This window comes from Pantherophis guttatus, chromosome 1 (assembly GCF_059756535.1).
Source record: "Pantherophis guttatus breed Tessera chromosome 1, ASM5975653v1, whole genome shotgun sequence".
Classification (NCBI taxonomy): Eukaryota; Metazoa; Chordata; class Lepidosauria; order Squamata; family Colubridae; genus Pantherophis; species Pantherophis guttatus.
Genome location: NC_142063.1, coordinates 173,536,794 through 173,553,690, shown reverse-complemented (window position 1 = coordinate 173,553,690; position 16,897 = coordinate 173,536,794). Strand labels below are relative to the sequence as shown.

The 16,897-nt window shown below is 34.5% G+C and overlaps 1 protein-coding gene across 43 annotated transcripts in view; it reads right to left on the bottom strand.

Annotated features, from left to right (window-relative positions):
• Positions 1 to 16,897, bottom strand: part of MAP2 (microtubule associated protein 2) — a 259,617-nt gene that overhangs the window by 56,565 nt on the left and 186,155 nt on the right. For 33 of the 43 annotated variants that reach the window (XM_034432121.3, XM_034431988.3, XM_087882162.1 and 30 more), the window contains 2 exons: positions 11,096 to 11,209; positions 9,234 to 9,311 (listed from right to left, as the gene is read on the bottom strand). In XM_034432121.3, the coding sequence (XP_034288012.1) occupies positions 9,234 to 9,311; positions 11,096 to 11,209 (192 nt within the window). The remainder of the gene's footprint in view (positions 1 to 9,233; positions 9,312 to 11,095; positions 11,210 to 16,897) is intronic. The other 10 variants (XM_034432024.3, XM_034432070.3, XM_034432150.3 and 7 more) reach the window with 2 other exon arrangements.

Here is a 16,897-nt window from a genome sequence, read left to right as displayed (position 1 = left end):
GCCATGGTTCCACAGACATAGGAGAGTCCAGGATGCCACTAAAAGTCCATTTTGATTTCTGGCCTGGGAAAAAGAGTGTCTTATAGCTTTTAATTCTTGACTCCAAATAATTTTAGTTGCATATACCTGCAGCTAATATGTACAAAGCCATAACAACAGAATATGTGGTTTTTCAACTCTACTCTGCACAAACAAGGGAAAAGGCAGGCATTACCATTTGCATCCCACTGAAATGAATGCTGCCCGCTAACCACATACTGTGGCTTGCTAGTTGAAAGGCCTATCCAACTCTGATGAGCTAAGTAAATGGGATGTTTACAAATCCCCTAGGTGGCTACCATATGTGGTTCTGACTACTGTTCCCAATTTTCCATGCCTTGTTTTGCTTATTTTAATATCAATGCAGTGGCTTCACATTAAATGACTGCCCTTGAATGGATCAATAGACGACCCTGTCCTTGAATGGCTGGGTGGACTGGACATTAACATTTGAACCACTATAAGTCCATGCATTTGCCATATGCTAAATAAATAAAGGTGACTGTAATTTATTCATTTAGTAAATAAACAGAGATTCTTTAAAAAAAGATAAAGATAGATGAAATGTATTAAATGAATTTAAAACATTAGTATGATTAAGTGTGATTTTATATGTCTCTTAATGTTTGATTGGGAGCAACTCAAGAGTTGGTGGAAAGATGGGCATACTGTGGACTAACCAAGCCATATAGGTAAACCTGTATCAATATCTGGGTTGCTTGACTGGTTACTGGGAGGCCAACAGTTGAGCATGGCTCACTACTGATACATGCCTTTTAATCTTTTTTCTCCAGTTCAGAGATTTAAACAGGAAGGCATGCCAAGTAGGGACATGATATTGCTTTGGACTATTGCAATAAATTAAAACAGTATGTTGCCTCACTTTCTACCACGACTACAGAACTCTTTTCAATTGCAGGAATCCATTTTCCAACATGTATATCTAGAAAATCACTTTATTTTACTTATATTCAAATTCCCATCTAAGGTTTTGTACTGGTATGAATTATTCCTTAACTGGAAAAATGTGCAGCTCTGAAAGAGTCAATTAGCAGTGCATATTGGCTCCTATGCTGTTACATTGATATCCTGACGTGCCAAAAGTTAAAGACAAAAGTGCAAACATCTTGTTTTATGCAGATAACATGGTCCAAATGCCCTACACCAAGATAGGGAAGATAAGATTATTTCATAGATCTTTCTGCTCTTGTGAAATCAATGTTCTGAATATTATTAAGATTAAGGTTAATATAGTCATATATGGAAAGAGGCAGCAGATATAATTGATGTCTGGAAGGGAACATATATGCCAAGTTAAATTTTATCTGCATCAAAGTGCTGTCTTTTCAAAACAGGTTCCTGCCTTCTGCATTTTAAGAGGAGTTCACTAAAGACTATAACCAGCACTAGTTTAATAATGCAAGAGTTATCCACAATTCCATTTAACAAGGTTTATAAATGCTAAAATAGTTCTGATGATAACATATGGTACAGAACTATGAGGATTCATCAATGTTCCCTTGTTGAAATGAAATCAATCCTCCTCAGAAATGCATCTTGAGGCTATATAAATCCACTCCAACCTCTGCTTCTGAGGCCAAGCTGGGAATATCTTTCATACAAAATCACCTTATGATCAAAGTATTTCACTACAGGCAGAAGTTCTTATCGTTGAACTCAGACTCATTTACCAAATTGTGCTTTGAAGAGTAGGTTTTAACAAATCTCCTTGTACTTGGGCTGCTCAGTTTACAAATACTATTTCTAGGTATTGTTCTCTCTAATCTCTAGTTCAAGCAGGCCAAGAAAAAAAGCTTCAGACAAATGCTTCTAAAGGTCACTGTGTGTAAGATAACATTGCATTCCTTAAATTTGTTAAGTCTATGAAATGGCTGGCACAATATAATAAAAGTAATGAGCAATTCATATGCCACAACATCGTAGAAGAATTTTTTTCCAAAGCACATTTCTAACAGCTTGATTCCATGGTAAGGTATGGGAGGTTTCACAGAAAGATTGTATATAGATGGCACTCCAACTACTGAAGATATACAATATCTTATTTGACTGTTACCTAGACTCTGAAACAAGGCCTGATGTAAGCACCTATTTTAAAATTTAAGAAATATTGAAACAATCAGAATCTCTGTCATATTTCTTCCAAAGAATGAACATGCATATTACCAGCAAGACTCCCTCTTTCATATCAAAGACTATCCAAACAATAAAACATTTAGAATAGATAGGTGTAATGAAATTCTATGAATGTATTAATTTTTCTTTACTGTGATTTTATATCTCCTATTCCTGTTTTAATATGTTTTTTTGCCCACTGATGGGGTCACATGACTAAACAATAAAATTAATTTGGAAAATTGGGGATCATTTACTGAATTGATCAGGCAAGGTTATCAAGGTTATCTTAAAGCAGAGCACTAGACAGCAATCCAGATTGAGTATCTTCCATATTCCTTTGCTCCCATCCAGTGACTGATGAAATTTTCACAGCCGAGATAGGACGACTTCATCTTCAGAGTTTCAGCAACATAAATCCTGTTCCCCAAATGTAAGTTGTTCAAATGATATCCTAGTTGACTTACATGGAGAGGAACATTTTTGTCAGAAATTGACATTAATTAGAGGAAATCCATCCCATATCAAACAGCAGCAGTTCTCGTGATGATAAGTAATCTATTGTATTTATTGACTTAAATTGGAATGGAAAAAAAATTCTATGGTCAAAATTCCAACAAAATCTCTCTGGTTTTAGGGTTGAGAAAAAGGTGAAATATTTTAACAAACACAAATACAAAACTGTTCCAAAACAATTATGTACCTCTCTGAAATGACATTAAAAAAGATCTATTAAGATGGGATAAATTGCAGTTATCACTATTGGGCAGAATCTCTGTAATTAAGATGAATGTCTTACCAAAGATGCTCTTTTTGTTTCAGTCATTACCAATACTTGCAATTGATATTCCATTTAAACAATGGCAGAAGGATATCTCAAAGTTTATATGGCAAGGGGAAAAAAACCCAAGAATTACTGCAAGATGCTAAGGAAAGAGGGGGTCTGCGTCTACCAAATTTGAAATTGTATTTTGATGCCTGCTGTTTGGTCTGGTTAAAAGAATAGGTGAACCTTCAGAATAAGAGGCTACTGGACTTAGAAGGTCATGAATTAAGATTTGGTTGGCACCATTATTTATGGTATAACAAAGTTAAAGTAAATGTTGACTTCAATAACCATTTTGTCAGATGTGAGAGTTTTGAATACATATAAAACATGTTTTTCCACGAAGGTGCCTCTTTGAGTTTTATCACAGGAAGCTTTTTTTAGAAAAGAAATTGTGACAAGGCCGAACTGGTAGACTTATGGTAAAATAATATATTTCAACTTAGGGGACCCTACCCTCAAATCTAAGGAGGAACTAGAATCAGAAGGTCATGTTTGTCATTGGTTTACATATTTACAACTGAAAGGAAGATTTAAATCAGATAAAAAGAATCATGGGTTTAACTTTGTTAAAAATGAACTAGAAACTCTACTGCATGGTAATGATGAACATAGAATTACTAAAGTCTATAAATTCTTATTTAATTTAAATCTGGAAAATGAACAAGTAAAGCATTGTATGATTCAGTGGGCAAGAATTTTGAATATAATGTAATGCTTGAACAGTGAGAGAATATGTGGAATAAAGGTTTAACGTTTACATTAAACTATAATTTAAAAGAAAATTCCTATAGGATGATGTATCGTTGGTATTTAACTCCGATAAATTGTCAAGAATGTATAAAGGTACTTCAAATGAATGTTGGAAATGTAAATGTAAGGAAGGGAATTGGAGTAGGATTCACTGAAGATGGCATTTAATTTTGTTGTACAAGGTGCAATGATAATAAAGTAAACTAAACTAAACATATCTTAATACAGAAAATTCTTAAAGTGAATATAGAAAGAAAACCAGAGACTTTTCTTTTGAGTTTAATGGAACAAGACTTGGGAAAAAAGTTCAGAACTCTGATGTTATATATGTTGACAGCAGCAAGACTATTCTACTCACAGAAATGGAAGATCACCTCGATCCCCACAATGGATAAATGGCTACAAAAACTGATGGAGTTAGCAGAGATGGCCAAATTGACTGCTCTGATCAAAGAAAAAAAAATACAAATACTTTCATTTCTACTTGGAAACCACTTCTGAACTTTGTGCTTAAGGTGGAAAAAAATGAAACTTTGATTTGGGTTTTACCAATTAGATATATTTGTTTTTATAGAAATGGCTAGTTTATATGATTATGAAAAAGTAAAAAGTTGAGGGTACATGTTAATGCCTTATTTTCCTGCACCAAAGGAGTTGGAAGTCAATGATTGTTTTTTCTTTTCCTCTTGCTTTCCCCCACTATCCACTTCACTTTTTCCTTCCTTAATATTTATTTTTGTATTCTCTTTATATGTCACATTATAAATTAATAAAAAACTATATATATAAAATTCCAACAAAATCTCAATGACCTTTTATGTTGTTTTTTACAGGCAATAACAATAGCACTTAGACTCATATACACTTCACAGTGCTTTACAGCCCTCTCTAAGTGGTTTATAGAGTCAGCATATTGCCTCCCACAATCTGGGTCCTCATTTTACCCACCTCGGAAGGATGGAAGCTGAATCAACCTTGAGCCATTGAGAATTGAACTCCTGGCAATCAGCAGAATTAGCCTGCAATACTGCATTCTAACCACTGTGCCACCATCGACAGGCAAGGGTTCCAACTCCACACAGCTACTATATTCAAGCCACTGGAACTTCCAGCCCTTCAGTTGATTTCTTTTAAGGGAGATAGATTGTCTCTGGCACTTTTACAAGAGTTTCCAAATTTTAAAGATTTCTTGCTTTCTTTCTCTGTTTGTTGGAAATAAATTTATCTTTCAGCACTACTACTGTGAGGACTAGGTTACATGGACATTAAGAACCACTTACATAACTCAAACTCTACAATTTAATCTACTTGGCTGAAATTTGGGCACAGCTACCAACGAGCAATTGCTGCTCTATACAGCAGGACTTCCTTCTGCCTGTACTAGTAGAACTAATGAAAGTGCTCATGCTGATTTTTTAATTTTAATTTTGAAAATTTCTGAAAATGGCTCAATATATTCAAAATTGAAAGAAATGACAAATGTATAGACTGCTTTCTTGCAACTTGTGGTAGAGAATGGATATGATCTTAAAACACAGTCTGAATAAATATATTTGAATTATACCGGTGGCTCCATGGTTCCTAACAAATATTCTTACTTTATACTTAATTTCTACAAGCAGAATTTTCACTATTACAGATATAGATATTTTTAAAAACAGAAATAACTAATTCAAGTTACCAGTTGGAACCATAAGAACAACTTGATCTACTGAGTCACAGTGACCCAGGAATATTTCATTTTTAAAAAACTGAGTAAACTACAGTTAAATACATTTGGCATTTGAGAGCCTTAAAACTCCTGGAAATTAATCAGCTCTAGGGTTATACCAACTTAAATTAGTGGAAAAGCAACAGCACTTTGCAACAGCAAAGCCAATTTTATGGTCACAATTGAAGTTTCCTCTGAATACAGACCAATAACTTGGCAGTCTGTATAAAATGTCAAGAAAAAGAAGGTCTCTTCCTATGAGCCAAGGGAGTAATTTAGATAGTATTTTATCATAAGAAACTGAGCCAATGGAAATTATGTAATAATTTAAGTGCACATGGGAATAATAGTAGAGAAAAGGTCATTCATTTCCATATTAGCTAATTGAGTAACATGTGTTTTTCCAACCTGGTTATATTTAATATATTCAATACACACTTGGCTCTCTTTTGGACCATTTTGGAGAGCTGCAAGAAAGATAATTTAGTGATAACTGAAACGACATTCAACAGCATCCACCCTCATTTTAAAGGTAAAATAATAATAGAAACAGAAATGACTATCAATTAATAGTTCTATTTTAGCAATATCAGTGTCAATATGTATTTAAATATATTTAAAGATATATTTGCATATCATTGAAGTATTACCTAATGCAATAATTCTTTACCTCATCAAACATTGCTTGACATGACAAAACTCAAATTTTGCATCCTACCTTATACACAGAACTAATAATGATATTGCTTAAAAGATTTTTTAAAAACTTGTTTCTTTTTTAAAAAAAGACAACGAAGATATAGATTGATCCCTATAGGTATGAAAGTATCCAATTACAAGTTTCTGTTAAAAGAAATATGAATGAAGCAAAATTAGTCATATTAATTTCATATAATTCATTCAAATTAATGGTTTAAAATATATAACTGATGAAATCACAAAAATAAACATAAACATGAATAAAATCATAGTAATAAACATGATTAAAAACATGGATAAAAATTCTACAAATGATAGGGTAGTGTCAGGTTTCGATGTCGTCTCAAATAAAATAAATTGCATTTCCAAACAAATAGTCTTATTTGTTTGGTGGAGAGGTAAACCTTCTCTCCCACTCGGAATGGTCTTTGGGAAGTAAATGCAGGTTGAAGTGCTGACAGGGTAGCTTGTTAATATAATTATGTTAATATAACTAATTGTATATCCTATTGTATTCTATTGTGCCAAGATCACCTTCTGAAATGCAGGTTTGCCCATAGTCTAAAACAAATGTAATGATTATTTTAACTTGCATTTTTAGAAAAATGAATATTGCTTCTATGGAGTAAAAAGATTATTATGGAAACAATTAAATGGAATATGTCTTTAGGCAACCTGGCACTTCATGTGAAGCTGCTTTAACACAAGCATCCATTTTTTCTTTTCTATTGTTATAGTTCAAAATAATCTTAAATTTGGTCTTAAGGAAAATTGATCTTAACAAAAATCTTTATGTTTGTGACTATAGTGTATAATTCCCTTTGAATTACTTTAATTTCAAGCGTTCATATTTCAAAAGGTAAAACAACTCAATCCCAAAGTGCTTAAAATTGGTTATGAAATCTCTTTTAAATCATGCAAATGGCTGAAAAATGTTTATAGAGTACTGGTAGTTTCATCCTACATTTATCTTGATAAATCCCCTGAGAAAACTAGCACTTATGGAAATAAAAAATGTATCAAATGTTTATAAGTTTGGCCTGGATGTTCTATGTTTAAAAAAATATTTTCAAACATCATTAGGGCAATTTATTTTCCTGCATGTAATATTACATATGTTCTCTCAGTCTTTCTGCATATTTAAATTGCAGAATTTTAAGACTACAACCTCTTTAATACCTTAAAGCAAAAGTTCTCAAACTTTATGATACTGTAAAAATGATAATTGTTTATCATATCAATTATAGGCCTCATTCACGAGTACAACTAATGATTTCATTGGGTTTAGGATTAGATAATTAAGAAGTGTACTACTTACTAAAAATTATTACAATCTTACTAACAACTAAACACTTACCATTTACCTAGATTTACTAAAATAAACTTCACTGCATTTTCTGAAGCTAATTTCATCAGCATTACTGTCAAAGTAATCATCTTTAGTTTTCTTCTTACCACTTAACAAGCCTTTTCCACTTTGAAAGCCTACAAATGTTAATTAACGGATAAAAATACTGACCCTTCCTAATATATGCACTTCCACAGATATTCAAAAGTCTTCAGATTTAGTCCCACACCAGAAGTGAGTGGCTGTCAGTAAACCAGCTAGAAATCACAGTGCTTCTGTAACTAAGAATGATTTTGATAAGACAACCAGACCAGTGGAACAAATTGCAACGGTGCTCCCCTTGTCCTTGCACAAACACAACCAGTTCTTTAAAATCCTGTAGTCCCCACCTATGTTGTTTGCAAGCCCACAATTTGAGAACTTGAGGCTGAAACAGAAATAACAGTTTCATCATAATCTCACATTTTAAACCTACAAAACAAGCTTAGCTGCAATGGACTGCACTACAAGATAGACCAGCCTAAGAAACCAAAGCCATATAGATCAGGATTATTTTTTATTGTAACAGTTATAGTAACTGAATATTGCAAGTATGACTGTGCTTCTCCTCCGTCACCTTATCTTACTGAGAATTAGTAAGGGCCTGTCTGAGACATTTATTCAAACTAATTTCTTGACCTGGCGTCAAGACCCACTTATCCAATTGTTGCCTTGCTAGTGGCTCTTCCTCTTGCACTTCACGGCCATTCCTTATGCCCACCACATGGATTTAGACACAGAAATAAATTAGCTTATGGCTGAACAAAAGGGAAAAGGCATTGCAATATTATTTGAACAAACATTGATCCCAAATGAAATATAAAAATAGAAGATAATTTAATTTGCCAACTTCTTTCTCCATCACACTCTTATGTCTATAAGTTCCTTATAAACGTATCTTCACAGAATAAATGCAAATACAGTAAAGCAAGTAGAATTCTGTTTGTTTCTTCTTTATATATAAACTCGGAACAAATAGAATATTTCAAAATCTAATGAGTTTTAGTACACCAGACAAGTTTTGTATTTAAAAAATAGACCTGAAACAAGTTGGAAAGGAAGAATTTCAGTGTAGAATATTTTTAGCAATATGGTAATAAAGGGCTAGAAAAACACTTTATCTACTTAAGTCTCAAATTCATCTGTCAAAAATTCTAGAAATATAAGCATTCTTATAGCTAAAATAGAACCTTAGCATCCTCTTCAGCTAGATAGCCTGTGTCTTAATGAAGCTTGCCTGGCTCAGATGTTGAAAGAATGATTTTGTTAGTAATAGCATAGAACAGTCCATTTTAAAGAACATTATTCATCACAGGATCAGTATGAATACATCTAATGAACTTTTTTCTGTTTGAAATGTGAAAGCTAGCATGGCCTTTTACAATATTCATAGGATAAAAAGAAAATTCACATAATTCATATTCATTTATATTTCTTAAATATATAGATGCATGTACACACACACACACGTGTATGTATGTATGTATATATATCAACATACAAATTTAAATTAAGTCTGCATTGCTATATGCTTTTGGTTATTTTTTGAAACCCCACCTATTCAATCTATAAGTTAAGACTTAAAGAATCTTCCTCCTACCTCTCTTTCTCTTTCACCAGGGTCCCTGGATTTCTCTTCTTAAAAATGCACCTACATTGTGAATGCAACCCAAGGAAATTCTTACCTTCTTCCAGGGTTCCAGTCTGCTCTGACGCAGGTGATGGGGGTGGAGAAGGAGGCAGGTTAGCTGTTTCTTCAACTGCTAATGATTGAACAATAGAAAGAAAACACATCTATTAATTAATCTGAAACCAAAACACACTATTGGAGTCAAACTCCATTGTTTCAGTCTGCATCCAATAAATTGAATCTTATGAGTTCAAGTGAATCTCAGGAGTTTTTAATGTGGTACAACTCAAGTATCCACTCAATTCAAATGAGGGGACATTAAAACTTGTGCATTTATAAACAAGTACAAATGTTGCTATATACTGTAAGAGGCAGAGGATATGGGGGTGCTTGGTTGACATGCCAACTCTTTGAATAAGTAATATTGTAGCTCTCAGATGACAATAAAAAACTGATTTGTAAACCTAAAAAGAAAAAAAAATCAAGCAATACTTGATTATAAAATTTGGAGGGGTTTTACAGCAGGATCCAATCACATGTAAAATTCACATGTGAATTTGAGAAATCAGTACTGTAATTTATTTCTTTCATATGTCATTACAATTTAAACAATTTTTTTCTGGCATCATCTTCATTTCTTACATAATTGCCAGCTAATTTTTTTTATAACCAGAGTAAAAATCATGATGCTCACCTCCTATTAATCATCTATTGGTGGTAGATGACATACTGTATGTGGCACAAGAGCAAAAGAGTGGCTTGAGCAGAAATCAGTGCTAAATATACCCAAGTAATATTTCCTAGGCTTTCTCTTGAAATACTAGGCAACAACCAGGCAAACATAAGCATCTCTTTGACCAGTTTACATCATTACAGAATAAACCATTTTTAAACAGGACTTTAAAATAATGTATTTTAAAGTCTTTTCAGTCTTATTTATGGTTCCTGTAATATAGGAATATTAGCAACATTCATAGATCTGTGTGTATATAGCAATGGGTAAAATAAGTAGATTAAAGCTGAATCCATGGGAAAATGAATCTATTATATATAAAGGTATAGTATTCATACTATGTTCATAAATGATTATTCTTGTTAGCACGAGAGAGAGAGAGAGAGAGGGAGGGAGGGAGGGAGGGAGAGAGAGAGAGAGAGAGAGAGAGAGAGCGATTAAATATGTGCTTAAGTTTCAGCATAAAATGAATTGAATATGCTTTCTGCTCACAGAAAATATATTTGTTCCTAAAAGCAGACACCCATTTTAATTGATTTCTGTTCTACTTTCTATTTCTCTTAATATTTACAGCAAGCCCCCAACTCTCAGGAACAGTTTTTCTTTTAAACTTGCAGAGGTTTGGACAACTGATTAAAATTTGGCAGTCTATCTATTTATGCATGTGCATGGATATGTGTAATTGAACAACCTTATTTATATACAGAAATATTTATATCCACTTTTTTTCCATCTAGGAACTCAAGACATCACATATGGAGACTCCAAACCTTATCCTCACAAGCCTGTGAGACACAGTACATTGGCCCAACGTAACTGCATGAGCAATATGAGCAAACAGGGCCCTGAATCTAGATTTCTCACTTCCAATATAACCTTTTAATCACTAATTCCATTGGGTTTTTTTATCCATTGCCCCTTATTTTGATTGCTGGGAAAGTTGAAAAATTACTTAAAGAATAAACATCCTATTTTGAAGTTTGTATTATTCATATAAAAAGTCAAAAATTGGACTGTAACATAATCCTACCTTTCCTAAAAAGCTGCAAAATAATTCTAAGCGAGTCAGCTCTCAGGTCTTAAAAATGAAATAAATTATACAATTTTTAAAAATGGGAAAGCTGTAATTCAACACTTTGTTTTCTAACACACCACAAACATACATCTAAGATAATTTGCTTTACCTAAAGGTAATTGCGCTGGCTGATCTTTGAACTGGGCTTCTTTTTCCTGTTCACTTTTCAGAACTGCCACAGCTTCAGCAGTTACTACTTGGACTATTCTTGCAGATACTTCTTCTGGGACGGATGGAGGATTAGAACAAGACAAACAAAAGCATGTTAATGATATAGGAAGACAATTATTTTCAATCTAAGTTGCAATTCTGAAAGCACTTTTCCACGCTTACCTTATTATACTCAACTTACTCTATTTTGCTAACTTAATACTGCTGCTTTCCCCCAAAATAGTCAGTCAGTCAGTCAGTCTGCCTGCCTGCCTGCCTGCCTATGTTATCTATCTATCTATGATATCTATGATATCTATGATATCTATCTATCTATCTATCTATCTATCTATCTATCTATCTATCTATCTATCTATTTATCATATATTATCTAATGTAAGGTCAAATTTCTACATATAGTTATTATTAATTCTAGTCTCCATGACTGCATTGATTTATCAAAAATAGTACTTGTACTTCAGCTGGAGTGAATAATCTAAATCTTTCAGATATTACTCCACTTCCTATTTGTTGATTGTTAGGAACTGCTGTTCATCAACATTTGGAGAACTGCAGATTCCCTACCGAGGCACTATATTGAAATTACTTGAAGACTCTTTATTTAGAATACTTGATCTGTGAAGTAAAGCATTATTGCTACCAAGCAATTAGTACTGTATAGACTTAATTGCTATTTTTTAAAAAAAAGGACTGTCTGTGCGTACTGTTTCTTAGGGGTTCTGGGATTTGGTTAGTGAATGTGGGCAGGTTCAAGGTTAAATAAAAGCATGGCTGCTTAGTATTAGAGAGAATGAAGTGACCTGTCAACTATCTCACCAAATAGGTTAGTTACATCATTACCATCACCCACCCATCTTGCCCAATTGTGCTATTTTTCTATTGAAGAGAGATTTCAATCAGATTCAGTTGTCGAAGTACTTGTACTAACTTTGGTTTTATTTAGGAAGAAGATCCCAGTGTGTTTTGCTTAAGGTGACAAAATGTTTTGGGTAGTTTCACTTTAATACCAATGATCAGGAAAATCTCCCCTCCCTTAGATTCTTGTTTCAGTATCAGAAGGAACTCCCACATTTGTAGACAACTTGGCAAAATTGTTTAAGAGTTGTTACTGCCGTTTTAAATTAGAGTGATAGAATGGAAACACTTCCCTCTATTTTTATACCTGCCTTAAAAATCTCAAACAAAGTGGAAAAAAATTCCTCCCCTATACTACTTAGTAACCGTAGCATCATTGCCAAGAACTGACTTGTTTCCAGAAAACTAAAAGTGTAGGGAATTAATTGACCTTTGAAGTCCAGAGAGAGGAAGCTACAGCTAAGAGTGTTATTTTCTGGGTCCCCTCTGATCTTTTATAAGGATGAGGACCCAAAGCATATTTTCTCCGTTAGAACATATAAACTGAATCCAGGCCCAAGCTATACAGAGGTTTATAGCAATCCTCAAAAGGGGCTTCAAAACCTATTGGAAGCTTTTTCAAGATAAAGTATTATTCTATTAAACTGGACCACGCTGCTGAGCAGCAGCGTTCTGTGCCAGTTGAGGCTTCTGAGTCATCTTCCACAGTGTTCCACTTAAAGCAAATTACAGCACTCTAACTGAGAGATGCCAAGGGCATGAGTCACTGTTCTCAGTGCCCATGGCCACCCCTGGCACCTGCAGGAGCCAGAAGTCCAGGCAGACCATAAGATTGAATGACAGATTTTCTATCGTAGTACAACCCCATTCATAGCAATAGGTGGAGCAACTGCCTCTTATTGGGATTTAATCTTATTCTGTTTTTCCCCATCCAATCCATCCCCTTCAGACAAACAGTCAAGATTTCTACTACATCTCCTGTTCAGTCCAAGATAGAGCATTGATGATACCGAATCTCAAGCTAACACATTTGAAATCTCCTCACAGCATATAATTTAAAATGTAAGTGATGAAAAAAATGATTTAAAGTTTTTGTTCCTTGATTTAATGACTCTTAAATATATCAATTTCTGCTTCAGAGTGCAAAAAATAGCTTATGCAACTTTTCAAATAAAATTTGGATGGCTGAAGAAACCTAACTCTTTTATAAGCTCCCAAATAACATCAATTCCTTATTCATGAATTTTGCAACAGCTTTAATCATCTGAGATAATTATGTCTAGTTATTCCCCGAGATCCCTTTCACATCAAAATCCAGTCTATGATTAGTGCCACCTCCTTGTGTCTCCACAATGCCATTATATTTGCACAGGCTTGGGAAGATGGGCCATTTAACTACTGACTTGTCCGTTTGAGAGACAAATGGTGCATAGAAAGATTTTTTTGGATCTGAGGGGCAGGTAATTTCCAACTGGTAGGAACTGTTACCTCATCACTCTCACTCCCAACCAGGAAATCTATATCCCCTACTACACCATCTTTTCCAGTCATTGATATGATTTTACCAGTTTGGTCTGTGCATAGCAATTCCTACATATAGGCATTTCTAAGATATTATATCTTATAATAGCAATTTAGTTTAGAAAAACAACTGTTAGGAACAGAATCACTGGCCCTATTCGGCAGACAAGATGGTTTTTAATTGTCAAGGACCTCATTCACAATATGTATCACATAATTTCCTTATCCTTTCAAGGGATATCAATTGTGTTAAAAAAAAAACCAACCATTGTTAAAAGATAAACCCTTGATGCTGGATTTAGCTTCAACTCAGTAGAAATAACTATCACCTTCAAGGCCGATTTAACAGTATGACAAGCAATCTTTCTTGTTTAACAAAGCATGCTGTCTCTGCCTGGAAAACCTACATGACTTGACATTTGTCCTCCCAGAGAAAGTGATGATACTTTGAAAACAGGCTTGGTAATGGGTCATACATAATGAAATAAAATGCCCATACGTATGCCTGAAAGTACGTAACCTCTTCCTTTCTTTATCAGTTGGCAATGTATGTTGCTGCAGTTGCAACCCAGACTGGAAGGCATCCAATGCAATCAAGCTGAGTGATAGATGCTCGATCAAAAACTGACAGCCATCATCTCACACTCTGCTAAGATTCTAGGCATGCCTGGAAATAAATGGTGAATCTTTCGTTTCTTTTAATAAAGTTTATAACATGGATATGACAACTGGAGATGAGGTTAGATCTGGAGCTAATTGATAGATTCAATCTTCTCTACAGTATGTATTTGTTGCTGAACTTTCAGCCCTAGGGACTTCCAAACTCTCTTAAGTTGAGCTTAATATTGGAAAAGATATGAGTGATTTTGGAAGTGAACAAAAAAGTGTCAGGGAGGATTTATTATCTAGCAACATTTTGCCCCTTGGATGATCTAGTAGAATAGCCTTAGCTTTATTCTATACCAAAGAAATTTGCCAGTCCTTGCCACTGGCAGTAAATTTTGCCTTGGACAAACGCACAGCAGACATAATGCTGTGTTAGCCTGAGCAAACTGCAACTCCTCAGAAGTCTGTTTACTGGCAGAAACATCTTTCCAGAGAAATTGGGGGTGTGGTGATGAACAGTCCAACATTTACCTAATTGCTGCAGTGGTCTCAAGTCTTTTAGTGCATTGGTTACTAAAAAGGGAAGAAACAATTTGTAACAACAGCTGAGGTAGTAGAAATAATAAATATAGTCTGAATAGAGTGTACAAGGCCAGTACATCCCCCCCACCCCAATCCAGATCTCAGTATCAGGTATAATAAAAATGGTCATTGGCTTTTCTTCAGATTCTGTTTGTTTCTCATTCTAAATATTATGCCTCTATCTCATGCAGCAGTCATGAGATGGAGAAAAAGTTGCAGGCTGTAGTGATACAGGAGAAGCAGTTTTGCTTCTTAATATATTAATATGTTTTTATTTAATCTTCTTATTTAATATAAGCCATCCAAATAAAACTAAACAAATTGCCATTTTTATTCAAGTAAAATTCAAGTTATAACATTATTGTAAGGGACATTTTTAGCAACATGTGCAGCAGAAACAGTCTTTTTATTGTTAATGGCTACCAAACAAAACCCAGACATTTGGTACTAATGGATCTTATAAATAACAGGATCCAATGATCCAAGGAGCCTGGATAGCTCTGCAGACAAGGCACTGTAATTTAACACCAGCTGTCTGCAATTAAAGTAAGTTCGAATCTTGCCAGGCTCAAGGTTGACTCAGCCTTCCATCCTTTCTAAGGTAGGTAAATTGAGGACCCAGTTTGTGGGGGCAATAAGCTGACTTTGTATAAAAATATACAAAAGTATGAAGGCTATTGCTTAACGCACTGTAAACCGCCCTGAGTCTCCAGAGAAGGGCGGCATATAAATCAAATTTTTTAAAAAAAATACAATTTGGGAAAGGTAGCTAGCTACTTAGCTCTTGTTACATAAATGGATTTTAGTGATATTAAAAAAGAAAATCCAATAAAATTCAGTGAGAAGGCAGGTGGGTATGAGTTTCTTTGTATCTTTAGAACTGTGTTTTTCAAACCTGGCAACTCTAAGATCTGTTGATATCCAGGATTCCCCAGCCAGCATGGGAATTGGTCCACAGACTTTAAAGTTGCCAAGTCTGAAAAAACACTGCTTTAGAATATATTGCACGGGTGTCAAACTCGTGGCGTCACATTGCCAACATGTGACATCGGGATGTTTTCCCCTTCACAGAGCTGGAGTGGGCGTGGCCTGCACGTGACACATCAGGCCCACAGGCCGCTAGTTTGATACCCCTGGATAGCTATAAACTCTGAGCAAAAGGGGAAAGAGACTTTTTGATGCTGTTACACATTTATTCCCTATGCTGTTCTACCACAGTTCACATATACAGCACTGGATGAATTCTTATATAGCCAATAGGGATGTGGTTCACCCTGACTATAAGAGAGTCAAAAATGGGATTATATTAATTCTTTGAGATTTTCCAACTGGAGATCCTGTAAAGCAAGAAATCTACTATATTTAAAAACAATAAATGGTAGAGCATTTATTGAAAGACTAATTGGGGAAAAAAGGCAAATATTGTTGAATTGTTTGCTCTCTGCAAGCAGACATCAGATTTGGTGATTTCTCTGAAAATCTGATGAAGGAACATAGGCTTTCTCATGATGTGTTTTAGGTTATAAATACTAAGCATTTTTATCGTATTTATTTATAAATTAAGAGAAATCACAAAGGAAACTACAATAAATACTGCCATCCTGAAAAATACCATCATCTGTAATTTACAAAAGTATCAATGAATCTTTACTATGTTAAAGAAATAGTAAAGAGCCAGAAACAGCTGGAGAGAAAATGTGGGTCAAACTAGTTGTGTGGAACAACTATGTATAAGATGGAGGGGAATTGCCTCTTTTATTTGGCAAGAAGCATGGGGAGAAACAGCATTATTTTTCTCCACCCAGCGTAATTCTCCTACTAGAGCTGGTTTGGGGAAGAACTGCTTAAGAGCATAAAACGGTAAACATTTGGTTCCTCCAAAGTATGAGTGATGCTTGGGTGACTCAGCCATCCAGCCATCCAGCCATTTCATTATGAACTGAAACCAGAAAAGGTAGATTCAAAATGACAGTCCCATCACATTTTATATTCTGAAAGTGGTCAAATACTGGAAAGATTCAGCTGGCCCAGAGAGAGAAATACTACTTTTCCCCCCCTCTTCTGCCAATTTAGCCATGTTTTAGATGAGGAACAGGAGCAGAGGACAATGAAGCAATTAGCTATACTGCAGCTGTGATATGAGGAATTTTCAAATGCTTCTTGGAGAATTTCACAG